The sequence below is a fragment of the Gymnoscopelus braueri genome (genome assembly GCF_963280865.1).
Source record: "Gymnoscopelus braueri genome assembly, chromosome: 22".
NCBI lineage: Eukaryota > Metazoa > Chordata > Actinopteri > Myctophiformes > Myctophidae > Gymnoscopelus > Gymnoscopelus braueri.
In genome coordinates, this window is record NC_137624.1 from 43,998,815 (window position 1) to 44,015,304 (window position 16,490).

Below are 16,490 nucleotides of genomic sequence, written 5' to 3' on the forward strand. Positions count from 1 at the left end.
CGGCTATTTCCAAATCGTCTATTTTCAAATAGCCGATGCATATAGGTTTAAAGTGCTCATGTAGCCTAATAGTCACTTAATTCTTTGGGCTTGTTTTCATTGACCTGCGGTTGCTTATTTCTCTCTCAGAATTCTGGCAACACCGTCATTGTTTACACCACCGAAGAAGAAAAATGCGTAAACGATCCCCACAGCGAAAAAATACACTATATTATGTTGTAAAAACATTAAGTCATTACGGCACCATAGCGTGGTTAATAATAGCTTTTTTTGGGATGTACAATATACGAACATTACGGGAATAATAACGCGACTAATGGAGCGCGAACATTTCCGCGTTTGGCTAAAAACAGTGGGTGAGTAGGGTTGGGTACCGAAATACGGTTCCAAGTAGGAACCGATAAAGAAATGGTCGGTACCGGGTACCCATTAAAAATATATAATTTTGGTTCTGCATATCGGTTCCTACACGCGCTAAAAGCCGTTCAAACAAAGGCGTTTAGAAGTCCTACACAAACAGCACAATCTGATAAAAAATCACAAATCCGGTAAAACACCGTTGTATGGAGAAGTATACATCAGTTGCGTCTCTCTGTATGGAGGGGTAGAGCTGCTGCTTCTCTCCAGCGCACTCAGCCCAGCCACATTCCTCCTCGCACCGCGAATAACTGATCTCAATATGGAACCATTATAGTTATGATACGTTTTGCCATAATCATGTAGTAGTAGTAGTAAATCTTTATTTCGGTCCATTTAAAACACAAACAACAAAATACAAACATACATTAGAGTCCACTTATACAAGTGGTACCGAAAAGGTGTAGGCTGAAGCCGTGGCTTATTTTGCCTACCCTTTTTGAAACTTCTTTGGTTAGAAAATAAAAGAAAATGTAACACATTGGTTTAACTAAACTAATTTCATCAGATAAATTGATAGAATAGAAAAGAAGAATCTACGCAAACATTGTTTTTAACAAAACTAGAGCAAATCTAAGTAAAAAGACAAAGCTTTTACATACACTGTTAACAGAGCAACAGAAGTTCAAAATGTTCAAAAAGTTTCACAACAAAATAAATATCAGTTTCAAACATTGTTATAGCGGAAGAAAGCATAATTCAGAAGAGCTATCCAGGCACCAAGACAGAAAAAAGACAAAAACAAAAAAGTCTGGTTTCACCTAGTACAATTTGATTCTATGGTTCACCATACCGTGTGGTTTTTTGACCACAGAATATGGGTTTTTATACACCGATTCTTCACCATACCCTACTCTGTGGCTAATTGGTCACAGAGTAAGGTTCTGTCTCCACACACAGATTTACATACACATACATACTCACCACAGCACATACACCCATTTCATGCTTGCACACTTATACACATACTTTATACTCACTTACACAGGCACGTCACTACAGTATGTCCAAAGAGAAGCATGATTTTACAAGTCAGCTTTGTCTGCTGTACATTGATTGATTTATTTATTTATTATTATTTTTTTATTATTGTTGAATGTTAGTTGGAATGCTTTATCATAGTACTGTTTTATACTTGTTTAATACCTTGTTTTTGAACATCCTTTTAAATGTGGTGACTGTTTTGGACATTTTTAGTTCTTTATCTAAGTTATTCCATAAAGTAACCCCCTTTACCGATATACACCTGCCTTTTGTGTTGGTCCTTGCACTTCTTGTTTTAAATATACACGCCCCCCTGAGTGAATACTGGGACTCTCTAGCCTCGAACAGCTCCTGCATGCAGGGTGGAAGTATTTTATTATGTGCCTTGTGCATGATTACAGCTGTATTTAGATCCACTAGATCTTCGAGTTTGAGAGTTTTTGTACTGATGAAGAGTGGGTTGGTGGGTGCAAGGTAGTCACTTTGAGTTACAATTCTTATTACTTTCTTTTGTAGCATGTAGATTGGTTTGGTGATTGTTTTGTATGTGTTCCCCCATACCTCCACACAGTAGGTTAGGTATGGAAGTATGAGGGAGCAATACAGTATGTAAAGTGAATTATTGTTTACTAAGTGTTTCATTTTATATAATATTGCAATTGATTTTGATATTTTTGTTTTAGTGTTGTTTATATGCTGTTTCCAACTGAGTCGATTATCTATTGTGATTCCCAAAAATGTATGCTCATATACCCTTTCAATTTCAACGTTATTGATTGATAATTTGACTTGTGTGTTAATTTTTCTGTTGGAGAAGATGATATACTTGGCTTTGGTTAAGTTCAAAGATAATTTGTTGACATCAAACCACTTCTTAAGGATCTCTAGTTCCTTTTCCACTGTCTGCAAGAGCTGCCCGAGATCTTTCCCAGAGCTATGCAGACTGGTGTCATCAGCAAATAGGACGCACTTGAGCAGTGGCAATGCTTTGCATATATCATTGATGTACATGATGAATAGTTTAGGGCCCAATACTGAACCCTGCGGCACTCCATGTGTAGTTTTTAGCAATTCTGAGTCAACATTGTTCATGTGAACAAATTGTTGTCTGTCATTTAGGTAGCTTTTTAGCCATGCATGGGCGACTCCTCTGATACCATACCTCTCCATTTTCTTTAGTAGTATGTTGTAATCTATAGTGTCAAATGCTTTTTTTAAATCTATGAAGACCCCAACAGTGTACTTCCCTGTTGTTTGTATTGGTTGAAATTGCTTCCACTAGCTCCGTTACTGCCATCGAGGTGGACCTGTTAGATCTAAAACCATACATGTGGTTACTCAGTAGCTGATGTTTTTCTATAAAGCCGTCTAACCTTGTGACAAATAATTTTTCCAATATTTTTGAGAATTGTGATAGCAGCGAAATAGGTCTGTAATTGGTGAATTGGTGTTTGTCGCCACTTTTGTGGATGGGAATGACTTTTGCTGTTTTCATGGCTTTGGGAAAAATACCTGTTGCGAATGATTGATTGCAAATATGTGTGAGTGGTGTGACTATAGTATCTATTATGTCTTTAATTAGTGTCATATCAATATTGGCACTGTCAGTAGACTTTTTATTTTTAAATGTTTTTACTATGCCCAGTATCTCATGTTCATATACACTTTTGATAAATATAGAATGAGTATTCTGGTTAATAATGTAGCTCTACAACAGAGGCACAGCCATGACATAAATGGTACAAAAAAACTTTAAAAAAAATGAATATATATATTTTTTTTATTAATAATTTCAGGCTATTCGGTTTTCGGCCAAGTGTTTCCTGTATTCGGTATTCGGTTTCGGACAAGATTTTTCCATTCGGTGCATCTCTATTAAATAAACATTTGACCTCTTATTTTTTTATCATTTTGGAACCGAAATATGGAACCGATAGGAACCGGATCCGATTGGCAGAACCAGAACCGGAACCGGACTCGTACAAATCCTAACGATACCCATGTAAGTAATGAAAATTAAGCTAACTATTAGCCATATTTGGCTAACTCCAGGCAGACTGCACTATTATTTTTGATTCCTCTTCACATTAATTCATTTATGTCATATTTACATGCCGAGTTAAGCTCTGACATTTAAGTGATATGTAGCCTGATATTACCAGATTGCTATAGTGTGTTTAGAACATTTTAGATTAAAAAAAAAGTTTTTTCTCCTGCTCTTTTCTGCTCTGGTGGAAAATGAGACCTTGCGAGATGACTGCCCTTCAAATACGGGCAGTCACAAATGTATGTTTGAAAATATACAGAAATGTACAAACATTAACATTTTGTAGACTTTTGTTGTAGATGGGGCACAGATGGGGTCTCATCCTCTGTAATGATGAAACATGCACACTTTATCCTGGCAAAGAAAAGGCATAGGATTAGTGTTGTGTATAAATGCAGAAAACCAAAGCCCACCAAAGCCCTATATACTTCGTCGTAGGAGAATTTGCATAACTTGCAGATGTACAAGCTTGTAGATTGGCTAGTCTTGCTATTTTTTTTTAACATTTAGGAAAAAAATATTTTCCGGCCTAAAAACATGCCCAAAAAAGTAGGACAAATGTCCTATCTTTATCTCCAAGATCACCACTGGTAATTCTCCCAGGAGCATACCTTTCTCTCACAGGCATCTGCTGGAAAGTTTCAGGCAAAGGTCGACCAAAGGTCTCTGGAAGGAAGAGAGTGGCCAGGGCAGACAGAAGAGCCAGAGAACCCAGCAATATATATGGTAGAAACTTGTAGTATATACCTGCACATGGAGAAGAGCACATTTTAATGACTTAATAGTTTAGTATGCAGCATGTGCATGGGAGTTCACAAGTGTTGAAGTACCACACTTCTGTCAGGAAACGCCTAATTAATTAAAGGGATACTTCACTTTCGGGTCAGGGAAACATTTAAAAAATATATTAAAAATAAATGAAAAAAGTAATGGAAAATTCATGGCCCCCTCACGCATTAGAGTGTCCTACTAATGTGTGAGGGGGCCTTTATTTTGCCATAACTTCTTTCATTTGTTTTAAATATATTTTTTTAATGTTTATTTTATGTGAAAGTGAAGTATCCCTTTAACTAATTATTGCATATGGAGATAGCAATTATAGTTTGACTTGGTGGTATGCTTCTACTCTTGGGGATGCTCCCTGAGGCAGCACTACACAGGGTTCCCACACATTTATATCAATGCATTTTCGAACCCCCCCCCCCCCCCCCCCACCAAGCTAGAGCAGAACCCCCCACAAGATAGAGCAAAATCTACACAGCTGGAGACTGGGACGGAGGACAGCTTTCCCCATAGTAGCAGTAGCAGCAGCAGTAGATTTGATGGGTCAGGAACGATGGGATAAGCTTCGCTGCCATCAAGTATAAGTCAAATTATTCAAGAATCTATGTAGATCTTAAAAATCCCAACCGTAGACCTGTGTCCTTTGATGGTTGTCTGCACCATCGGTGTGTGAATGGGTGAATGTAACGCACTTTGTAAAGCTATTTGGATAAAGGCTATAGAAATGCGAGACCATTTGCCAAGTACTGTGTCAAATTGGTACACTTTTCTGTGCCAGTAACTCACTTCGGAAGTATCTGTTCAGATGCAATATAGTAGATATTACTACTAATAGTAATAGTTATTACTCTTTGACAGAGTAGAAGTTGACATTGCATATCTATATGGACAGAAACGTACTCAGTTGCATGACATAAGGAGCCACGATACCGCCCACTTTGGAAAACATGGAACAGGTGCCAACAGCTGTGTTCCTGATGACTGTTGGGTACAGCTCTCCGGTGTAGGCAAAAATTGTTTGGAAACTGGTGGAAATGCACCATTTACCCAGCATCTCCAATGCTATGGACAGGTCAGGTAGACCTAAGCAAACAGAAGAATAGAAGTGAATAAAGTAGAATTTAGTTTCATCTTTAGACTGAGAAGGAGTTGTCTTGTAACTTCCAACATTCATTAGTTTCCTATGACAAAGTCCCTACAGTCACCTTGTGGCACCAGCTGAATGCAGAACAGCATTCCTCCTCCCAGAGCCATACAGAGGACCACAGACACCCGCCTGGGAAGATACTGCAGCGCCAGCCAGCTGGAGAAGGACGCCGGCACCCCCACGGCTGCCGAGATGAAACAGTTGAGAAAGCGGTCGCCGTGAAGACGGGATGTGTTCAGGGACAGAGCAAAGTAGCCAGTGTTTATAGAGAACCTGGGAGGGACACACACACAACAACAGTCTTTGTCCCAGCAGTAAGTACTGATCAATGATTGACAGATGGATGGATGATGGCTAGATGGATGGGCAGATTGATAGATAGATATATGCATGCATACATATTAATTAATCAATACATTCTTATATATATATATATATATATATATATATATATATATATATATATATATATATATATATATATATATATATATATATATATATATATATATATATATATATGTATTACTGAATTTCCACAGATTCCCAATAATGACACTCTTTGCCAACCCCTTCAGCTTTTATTTTTAATGTGCTATTCTGTGAATTTGCAGTCTTCTAACTTGAAAAAAAAGTACAATTACTGATACATTTTCGGAGGTCAAACATTCATCCCCACTGACATGCGCTCGCATATTCACACAGACAAAAGGCACCTTCTCTTTTCCCTTTGCTGCCGTCGGTCACAAGAGTGTCTGTATACACACACACACCACCGTGTGTGTAAATTACCCACTCTGAGAGGTGACACATACTTTAAAAACTACTGGGAAAAATAAATGCAAGAAGTAACATTTGAAAGTAATGAGGATCTTAATAGGGAGATTTCTATTGGGGAAGTGCTAAAGGTTATTGATAAAGCTAAAATAGGAAAAGCTACAGGTATAGAAGACCTACCAAATGAAATTCTACAATCACCTAAGCTTACCCACATTTTGTTTAATTTGTTACTTTTACAATTGTTTTGAATGTAGTAGAATACCATCAATATGGTTTAAGTCCATCATAAGCCCCATTCCAAAATCACAGAAGAATTACCCTAGAGTTCCCCTTAACTATAGGGCAATTAGTTTGATGAGCACAGTTTATAAACTGTACTGTTCACCTTTACTTAATGAGAGATTGATAGAATGTCTGGAGAAAGAACAGCTTCTGCTAGAGGAGCAGAATGGCTTTTGTAAAGCCAGGGCCTGTATTGACCACATTTACACAGTATGTTGTAAGAAATAGATTGAAGGTAAACAAATCAACATACTTTATTGACTTCCAAAAAACATTTTTTCTTTTTTTGATTTGATTTTGTCAATATAAACCTTCTTGCCTACATATTGATTAAAACGGGTGTAAATGGAATGTTTTATCAGGCAATTAGCTCACGTTATAGTGCACCACAAGCTTGTGTAAAGGTAAATGATGCGTGTACCAAGTTTCCCACACCATCAGGAGTGAAACAGGGGGACGCTTTGTCCCTTACCTTGTTGGCTGTATATATTAATGATTTAGCGAATCAAATCAAACCGCTAAATTACGGAGTCAAGTGTGGAAGTGAATGTATCAGCATTTTATTGTATGCGGATGACATTATCTTAATAGCAAGAGTAAGAATCTGACTTACAAAGAATGCTGACATGTGCAAGTAACTGGTGTAAAAAAAAATAGACTATATAAATGAAAAGAAAACTGAAATCATGCATTTTAAAAACCCTGCCATGCGCACTAGTGATTTTCAATTCCAATGTTGGGATCAAAGCTGAATTATACAAAGTTCTCTAAATATCTGGGCTTTTATTTGGATGAGCATATAGATTTTATAAAAGGAACAACTTTATTACACTAAAAGTAAAAGTCCGGAATTAAAAATTTACTTGAGTACAAGTACAAAAGTATTGGTATCAAAATGGACTTAAATTACCAAAAGTAGAAAGTACTCATTATGCAGAATGTCCCATTTCAAGTTTTCAAAATGTATCAAAATGTTTAGAAAATAAAATAGCTCACAATACATTCCATCACAACGCATTGTGAGCTTGTAGATCGGCTATTTTCAAATGGCCGAAATTGATATAGGGCTGTTGGGTATGTTCTTTTTAATAATAAGGGTAATAATACTAATACTAATACTAATACTAATACTAATACTAATACTAATAGAAATAATAATAATAATAATAATAATAATAATAATAATAAAAAGTAACTAGTAACTAAAGTTTTCAAATAATTGTAGTGGAGTAAAAAGTACAATATGCCTCTGAGATGTAGTGGAGTAGAAGTATAAGTACTAAACATTGGAAATACTCCAGTAAAGTAAAAGTACCTCAACATTGTACTTAAGTACTGTACTTGAGTAAATGTACTTAGTTACTTTACACCACCGCATATACTACGTCTATGTGTCTTCTGACATGCAAAAGAAGCACATACTTTACTTATAGACATACCCTTCTACAGTATGTGTGATAAGGTGAGTGCAAAACAACCTGTGGATACTCACCACACTAGGAAGAGTATGAGTGTTGCGGTTCTGATTTTGGTGAACCTTAGCAGGTCTAGAACGCTGTGACGCTCCTCTGGGTCACATCTGTCCTTTGCCATGTCACTCTGCAGCAGTGGTGGAAAAAGTACTCAAATGTTTGACTTAAAGGTTCTATGACATTAATTTTTTTTGGGGGGGGTTTTATGACCTGAATTAGACCCAAAAAAACAGATTTTTTTAACATTCAGTGGATTTTCTGTGGTCTGGGGTTTTCTGAATAATTAGGCTGAAAAGTAATCTGTAATTGGCCCCTGGACTTTGATGTCACAGTCCATTAATCCCGCCCCCTCTCCACTCCGCCCCTCCCCCCCTATCCATTCCTTTGGGGGGGGGGGGGGGGGGGTGGGGGCAGGGGCGGAGCAGAGGCGAGTAATACAAATTTAGATCTAAAAAGTAACTAAAGTTTTCAAATGATCGTAGTGGAGTAAAAGTACAATATTTTCCTCTGAGATGTAGTGGAGTAAAAGTAAAAGTATTGAAAATTAGATATAATCCACTAAAGTAAAAAATACCTCAAAATTGTACTTAAGTACATGTACTGTCTATTTGTGAACATAATGTTAGATGTAGCAGGGCCCTTTATACTGTGTATATAACGTCTGTGCACAATGCTTTTTGAAGTGTTTTTAGTGACATCTGTGGTAGCTACGTGGTCATTACAGCATCTGTTATAAATGTGATTCCCAGTTTTGGGGCCAGAACATTGGGATTACAAATAGTATTTTATAGTGTTTAGGGAAGTGGTCACACAACACATGTATGAAAAATATGCAAGTGAAGAATGATCTATATTAGAAATAAATGTAATTGAAAAGGTTAAACAGTATGACTTGAAGTCAACTTACATCATAACCTTCAAGGATGACCTTCGGAGCCTCTACGTTGTTCTTCTTAGCAGCTTCTCTCAGTACGGCCTCAGCCTCTTCTATCCTTCCCTGGGAGATCAGCCACCGAGGAGACTCTGGGATGATCCTGCCTCGCAGGTAGGAGAGAGAAGGTCCACGCTTTGGTTATGGAACACAGTAGAGAGAGGTACACAGTACGCTCAAACTGTCGGAAGGTCTTTACCTCAAAAGCAATTCATGGTCCCATACAGGTGATTACAGCGAACAGAAAATATCATCCTTTTAAAATGTAATAATTTTAAGAGAAAAAGAAGTCTCCAAAAAACTAAAATAACCTTACATTACATTACATTACATCACGTTACGGTCATTTAGCAGACGCTTTTATCCAAAGCGATATGCAATTCAACATAGGTAGGCAAGAAAACTACTAATCACCGGAAGTTTTAAGTGCATTCTCTTCTAAAACAAGCAACTAAGAGTATACCTAGTGCTAAGGTAAAAGTGCACTATATCAGCTACCAACTTTCTTAAACAGATGAGAGAAATAGGAAAATCAAATGAACAAGAGCTAAAACCAATAAGTATATAACAATAAATAAGATCCAATAAAACAAGAGCTCGTACAAATAATTGACAACAAGTAGGCAAGGCTAAGTGGAAGGGTCAGGGTAGTTTTTCCTGAAGAGATGGGTTTTCAGCCTGCGGTGAAAGATGGGCCGTGACTCTGCTGTCATGACATCAGTGGGGAGTTCATTCCACCACTGTGGGGCCAGAACAGAAAAAAGCTGTGACCGCGTAGATCGGCCAGAAGGACCACTGAGTGACAGGGAAACCAGTCGCCCCGAGGCGGCAGACCGAAGTGGTCGGGCAGGGGTGTAAGCGTGGACCATAGCCCGGAGGCTAGCACCAGGGTTTTAAACTGGATGCGAGCCGCTACGGGGAGCCAGTGTAGAGAATGAAGAACGGGAGTTGTGTGGGAGAACTTGGGCTGGTTGAACACCAGACGATCCGCAGCTTTCTGAACAAGCTCCAGAGGTCTGATAGCAGACGCCGGGGCACCAGCAAGGAGGGAGTTGCAGTAGTCTGGTCCAGGTTGAGCTTCAACCTGGAGCTCAACTGGAGCTCAACTGGAGCTGACATCCACTCCGAGATGTCAGCCACACAAGCAGCAATGCGTGCCTCCACTTGTGTGTCAGAGGGGGGGAATGACAGGATCAGCTGGGTGTCATCGGCATAGCAGTGGTAGGAAAAGTCGTGGGAGTGGATAACAGCGGCAAGAGATGTAGTGTAGAGAGAAAAAAGAAGAGGACCCAGAACCGAGCCTTGCGGGACCCCAGTAGTGAGTCTGTGTGGTTCTGACACAGACCCTCTCAAAGTCACCTGGTAGGAGCGACCCGTCAGGTAGGATGCAAAGTTGCAAACAAGGAGAGTGCAGAGCCTGAGACACCCATCCCCTCAAGGGTGGAGAGGAGGATCTGATAGTTCACCGTGTCGAACGCTGCAGACAGGTCCAGGAGTATCAGAACAGAGGAGAGAGAGTTCGCTCTAGCGATATGGAGGGCAGTCTCGTCGAGTGACCAACTTTGAACCGAGCCTGGTGGGAGTCCAGGAGGTCGTTCTGGTGGAGGTACGAGGACAGTTGATTGAAGACAGCACGTTCAAGAGTTTTTGATAGGAAGGATAGAAGGGAAACCGGAAACCTATAAATGTGACCGCGTTTAAGCAGTTTCAAAGTAGTGCTTCAAAGAAGAATACCAGTTAAACGTGACTGATATTGTATTTCTAACGCGTGAGGGGGCCGTATTTTTGTTTTGTTTTATTTTTTTCTGTAATAATTGTTTTGGAAAATGAGCAAATAAATAAAATAAAATAAAATGAAATAAATGAAGAGTAAGTCGTTGAAAAAACACAGCCCCTCACACATTAGAAGGACAATCAGTCACCAGAACCAAGGACTGGTGTTTTCAATGAATCCATCATGGTTAAAATGGAGTTACAATGGGTTTGTATAGGAAGGGGGCGTGTCAGATAAAATGAATATCAAATATCTAAATACTGAATCAAGCAACTTCTGGGGTGCTCACAAAAGCCTGAGTAGAGGTAAGAATTACCCCAAACATGTTTGAAAGTGAAATATCCCTTTAAGGATTCAGTACCTGTTCTTTTTCTCCTGTAAAATGAAAGAAAAAGTTATAAAATAAATAAATAAGAAAAACCCTTTGGAATTTGAATTCATAAAAGAATGAAAGAAACTATTAGCATCTATACTACAGTGAGCTGTCACAGGTAATAGTGATAACATTAAGTCCCCAATAGTATGAGGTAAAAAAACCTCAGTAGTGATGGTTCTTCTACAATGACTGCAACTCACCACCAGAGGGGCATATAGACCAGGCCAGGCAGAGATAAAGCCAGCAGAAGATGCCTCCAGTCCCTTATGAAATAAGCAAAGAGAGGCAGCATCATGTAGCCAGAGGTAAAGAACAGATTAATTCCCAGAGTCATAAACAGGTTCCGTACTTTTCCTGACAAGATCTCAGCACCTGGAGGGAAGCAGAGGGAGAGAAATGCACCAAAATAAAACACGTTTAACGGCTAGAGCTCCTCCGTTCCACAGATTGCCATAAACCTAGACCAGGGGTGATGCAACTTTGAAGATGGAGAGAGCCACTATATTTCCACACTCACTCGCCACGTTGGGCCACCCTTTTTTCGTAAATTAATGCCGTACTTCGCCATTCTATGTCACACAAAAATAGCCGATCAACAAGCTCAAAACGCGTTGCAGTGCGACGCGTTTTCAACTTGTAGATCTGCTATTTTAGCTATTTTTTTTATTGGAATCCTAAATTTTCTTTTGCTATTTTTGAATTGGAATCCTGAAAAGTAACATTTTCATTTAATTCCAAATGCATTTAGTTAACTTTATGAACTTAAATACAAATATATTGGAACACGTTTTGAGCTTGTAGATCGGCTATTTGTGCTACTTTTATGCAGTGGTGGAAAGTAACTAAGTACATTTACTTAAGTACTGTACTTAAGTACAATTTTGAGGTATTTGTACTTTACTTGAGTATTTTCAATTTCCAATATTTTTACTTCTACTCCACTACATCTCAGAGGCAAATATTGTACTTTTACTCCACTACAATTATTTGAAAACTTTAGTTACTAGTTACTTTTCAGATATAAACTATGATATTATGAAACATACATTAACCACTTTAGCCCTATTTTATACATAGGCTATTTGAAAATAGCAGATCTACAAGCTCACAACGCGTCGCATCGCGACGCGTTGTGAGCTTGTAGATCGGCTATTTTCAAATATTTAGTACTTTTACTTTTGGTACTTTAAGTACATTTTTATGCCAATACTTTTGTACTTTTAATCAAGTACATTTTTTATTCTGGACTTTTACTTGTAACAGAGTATTTTTATATTGCAGTATTGGTACTTTTACTTAAGTAAAGAATTTGAGTACTTTTTCCACCACTGCTTTTATGTGACATAGAATGGCGAAGTACAGCATTCATTTATGAAAAAAGTCAAAATACGGAGATAAGAGGTGTCTGCCCGACAGTATATGCAATGTGGCCCTCTGGAGTGAGTGTGGAAATATAGTGGCCCTCTCCATCATCGAAGTTGCACACTCCTGACCTAAACACTGTATTTTGCAATAATATCGATATGCACAGTATGTCTAATGTATCGTTTCATTCCTAATGCTGGAGTTGCAGGCCGAAAATAGCAGATCTACAAGCTACCACAACAAGTGTTGTGAGCTTGTTGATCAGTTATTTTCAGCCATGACTCCGTCGCACAACAAAGTATTAATCAGGCTTAAATTATCCATTCTCAACACGTGAGTAGTTGTTGCATACCTAAGACAAAAGCAGCAATATGGTTGGAGTTCTGTCCCAAAGCAACGATGAAGAAGAGGATAGAGAACACCGTCCACGAGGGAGAGAAGATTTGGACAAAGGTAAAAAGCATCTGGACTGCCATGGTTGCAAACATAACAGGCTTTCTTCCAACCCTAAAAAAAGAGAGACAAAATTAGCCAACATGTGTTTTGTTTCTCTTTCCATTGCTATTTACAATTTACATGTTAGCAGTGGTGGAAAAAGTACTCAAATGTTTTACTTTAGTAGCAATACCACAATATTAAAAATACTCAAGTAAAAGGCCTGTGTTCAAAATGTTAATTGTGTAAAAGTACAAAAGTATTGGCATCAAAATATACTTAAAGTACCAAAAGTAAAAGTACTAAAATGTTTGAAAATAGCAGATCTACAAGCTCACGATGCGACGCGTTGTGAGCTTGTAGATCGGCTATTTTCAAATAGCCTAGGTATAAAACAGGGCTAAAGTGGTTAATGTATGTTTTGCATAATAATGTATATCTGCAAAGTAACTAGTAACTAAAGTTTTCAAATAATTGTCGTGGAGTAAAAGTACTATATTTGCCTCTGAGATATAGTGGAGTAGAAGTAAAAGTATTGAATATTGGAAATACTCCAGTAAAGTAAAAATACCTCAAAAGTGTACTTAAGTACAATACTTGAGTAAATATACTTAGCTACTTTCCACCTCTGCATGTTAGACATTTTGCAGAGGCGCATATCTAGGCGGATAACTTACAAAGTGCAAGATCAGAGTAAATGGCTGGAACCCTAGTCAACAAATGACAGGGTCAATGATCACACAAATAGAGTACAAAGAAAAACAATGAAGTGCTACATAGTAAGAAGGCAGGTGAGGTAAACATTAGAATCTGTGGACAAGCAAACCACATACTAAATGTTGTTACGTTATGTGCACAATAACCAGTGTAAAGTAACTAAGTGCATTTACTCAAGTACTGTACTTAAGTACAATTTTGAGGTACTTTTACTTTACTGGAGTATTTCCAAATGTCTATACTTTTACTTCTACTCCACTAGATCTCAGAGGCAAATATTGTCTTGTCTTTTACTATTAAACTATTAAAACATGCATTAACCACTTTAGCCCTATTTTATACCTAGGCTATTTGAAACGTGTCGCATCATGACGTGTTGTGAGCATGTAGATTTGCTATTTTCAAACATTTTAGTACTTTTACTTTTGGTACTTTAAGTACATTTTGATGCCAATACTTTTGTATTTTTACTCAAGTCAATTTTGAATTCTGGACTTTTCATTGTAACAGAGTACTTCTGCATTGCAGTATTGACACTTTTACTCAAGTAAAACATTTGATTACTTTTTCCACCACTGACAACAACCAACATACATCTGGATCATTTAATCAAAAGAGGCCTTTGAGCAGTTATAACAATAAAAAAAAGTTGTCATTCTACTAGAACATTATCTAGAAGTGGTACTTTCACCCAACATACACGTTCACAGATAAAATAAGTTATCTTCTTTTTAACAGGCCAGCCATACACATCTGGACAAAGGGTGAAACTGTTAGTTATTATTGGTGGATTATAAACCAGATAGACCAACGATAACACAGGTTAACAGACTATCCTGAAGGTCAAAGGGTGCAGTCACGTGACCATGACCATAAATCCTTGTGTCACACATGGGCAGTGGAGGACAGTAACGGTATACATTTACTTGAGTACTGCACTTAAGTATATTTTATGAGTATCTGTATCTATGAGTATTTTTCGATTACTTTCACTCCACTACATTTCAAAGAGAAATATTTTACTTTTGACTCCACTGCAACTCTAGGAAGGCTGTGAAGTACTCATTAATTTCAGGCCATTTCCCCACAAACCTGAAGAGACGGAGCGTCATGGGTCATTATTAAATAATAATGCCATGGGTTTCAAATACCTGTCTGAGATCTGTCCAGAGAAGAAGCATCCACACAGAACTCCCAGGAAGTACACTGAGGAGGTGAACGGTTGTTTCCACTGGTTGCTGCATACCAGGTCAAACTGCAGGTTGAGAATTTACAGTAAAGAAAGATTGACACTTCCGGGTGCACCAAACCTTAGTTACTAGTTACTTTAGATTTTGATTATTATTACAAAACATACATTAACCACTTCAGCCCTATATACATTTCGGTCATTTGAAAATAGCCGATCTACAAGCTCAAAATGCGACGCATTGTGAGCTTGTAGATCTGCTATTTTCAAAAGATTTGTATGCATTTTATACTTTTGAAAACTTGTAAAATGGGACATTCTGCATAATGAGTACTTTCTACTTTTGTACTTTAAGTGTATTTTGATACCAATACATTTGACCTTTTTGGACTTTTACTTGTAACAGAGTATTTCTATATTGCAGTATTGACACTTTTACTTAAGTAAAAGATGTACTTTTTCCACCACTGACGCACGCACGCACTGACCTCCGTGACGATGGTGGACTGGTAGATGTCTTGGCTGTAGCTCCATCCGTCCACACAGCTCTCCTGTCTCAGTTCAGTGAGGTTCACGTCCCGACCGGGGATGTAGCCCAGAGCAGACAGGTTCCTGACCTCGTCCAGTCTGTACCGGTGGCATCGGCTCTGCTCCTCCTGTCCGTTCACCACCTTGTCAAATATAATGACCTCTATTACAGTGCAATAAGCCGTATGTATGGTATGTATGGTGACTAGGGATGAACCCATATGGAAATCCTGGGCCCTACCGATACCCATGTTTATAAATAACAATGTGACCGATAACAGATAGCCGATACTGATGTATATTAACATATGGAAACATGTCGTAAAGCATTGGTTCTCAAAGTGGGGTCCGGGGACCCCCAGGGGTCCTTGGGGGTGTACCAGGTGGTCCCCAGCAAAATTTGTTAATAAAGCACTTTATCCATATTTTAGACTTTGGCTATTCAAAAATAGCAGATGTACAAGCTCATAGCACTCAGTAGCAGTGCTATGAGCTTGTAGATCTGCATTTTTTTTTAATCATGAAAATTTGTGCAAATCTATGAATATATATATTTTTAAAGCGAACATTTGTACTCAAATCTTTGCTTCTGGGGGTCCCTGGAACAAAATATTTTGAGATGGGGGTCCGTAGCCAAATACAGTACATATCATGTTGGGGGTCCTTGACATGAAAAAGTTTGAGAACCACTGTCATAAAGAACAAAACACTGGCGTCAGGAGCTCACTTCTACTGGGATGATGGCCTTGCGCCACTCTGCAGTTAGGTTGACATCTGGAACCAGGCAGTGGTGGCGGGGGGTGTCAGCCAGGAAGATGACAGAGAAGGAACTGAAGCCATTGGGAATGGTGCTGGAACAGAGCAGGAAGAACACGATCTGCTGGAAGCGTCCCCACTGTCCAAGGAAGGCTGTGGTCTCCTCGTAGTCCTTCATGGCCAAAGACCCAGGTGTCTGAGAATGAAGAGAATAAAGATTCAAGAATCTCCTGTTCTTGCTGACACTAAATACCTCATCTAGTCATGTGATGTGTCAGTCCAATGGTCAACAATGGCCCCACGAAATACAATTCTTATACAATTCTCCTTTCTTATACAATTCTCCTTTCTTATACAATTCTCCCTCGAAGACCTCCTCATAACCCCTCATAGTCCCAGGCCCAGGAATCTCTCCAGGAATTTATTGCTGCTGCCGACAACGATACGTAACGCCTTCCAGGTTTAATGTATTACTCCTCTATTTACAGCACTTCTGTAGATAGACTT

The 16,490-nt window shown here is 38.5% G+C and overlaps 1 protein-coding gene across 1 annotated transcript; it reads right to left on the minus strand.

Annotated features, from left to right (window-relative positions):
* Positions 1-499: 499 nt before the first annotated feature.
* Positions 500-16,161, minus strand: LOC308079068 (organic cation/carnitine transporter 2-like; the record flags this gene model as incomplete). Its single annotated transcript, XM_080420406.1, has 13 exons — positions 500-508; positions 4,071-4,195; positions 5,132-5,314; positions 5,437-5,651; positions 7,933-8,039; positions 8,820-8,978; positions 10,405-10,440; positions 11,194-11,256; positions 11,343-11,365; positions 12,711-12,865; positions 14,662-14,765; positions 15,188-15,370; positions 15,955-16,161. 13 exons carry the CDS (start codon positions 16,159-16,161, stop codon positions 500-502), a joined length of 1,569 nt encoding a protein of 522 aa, XP_080276532.1.
* Positions 16,162-16,490: the final 329 nt, after the last annotated feature.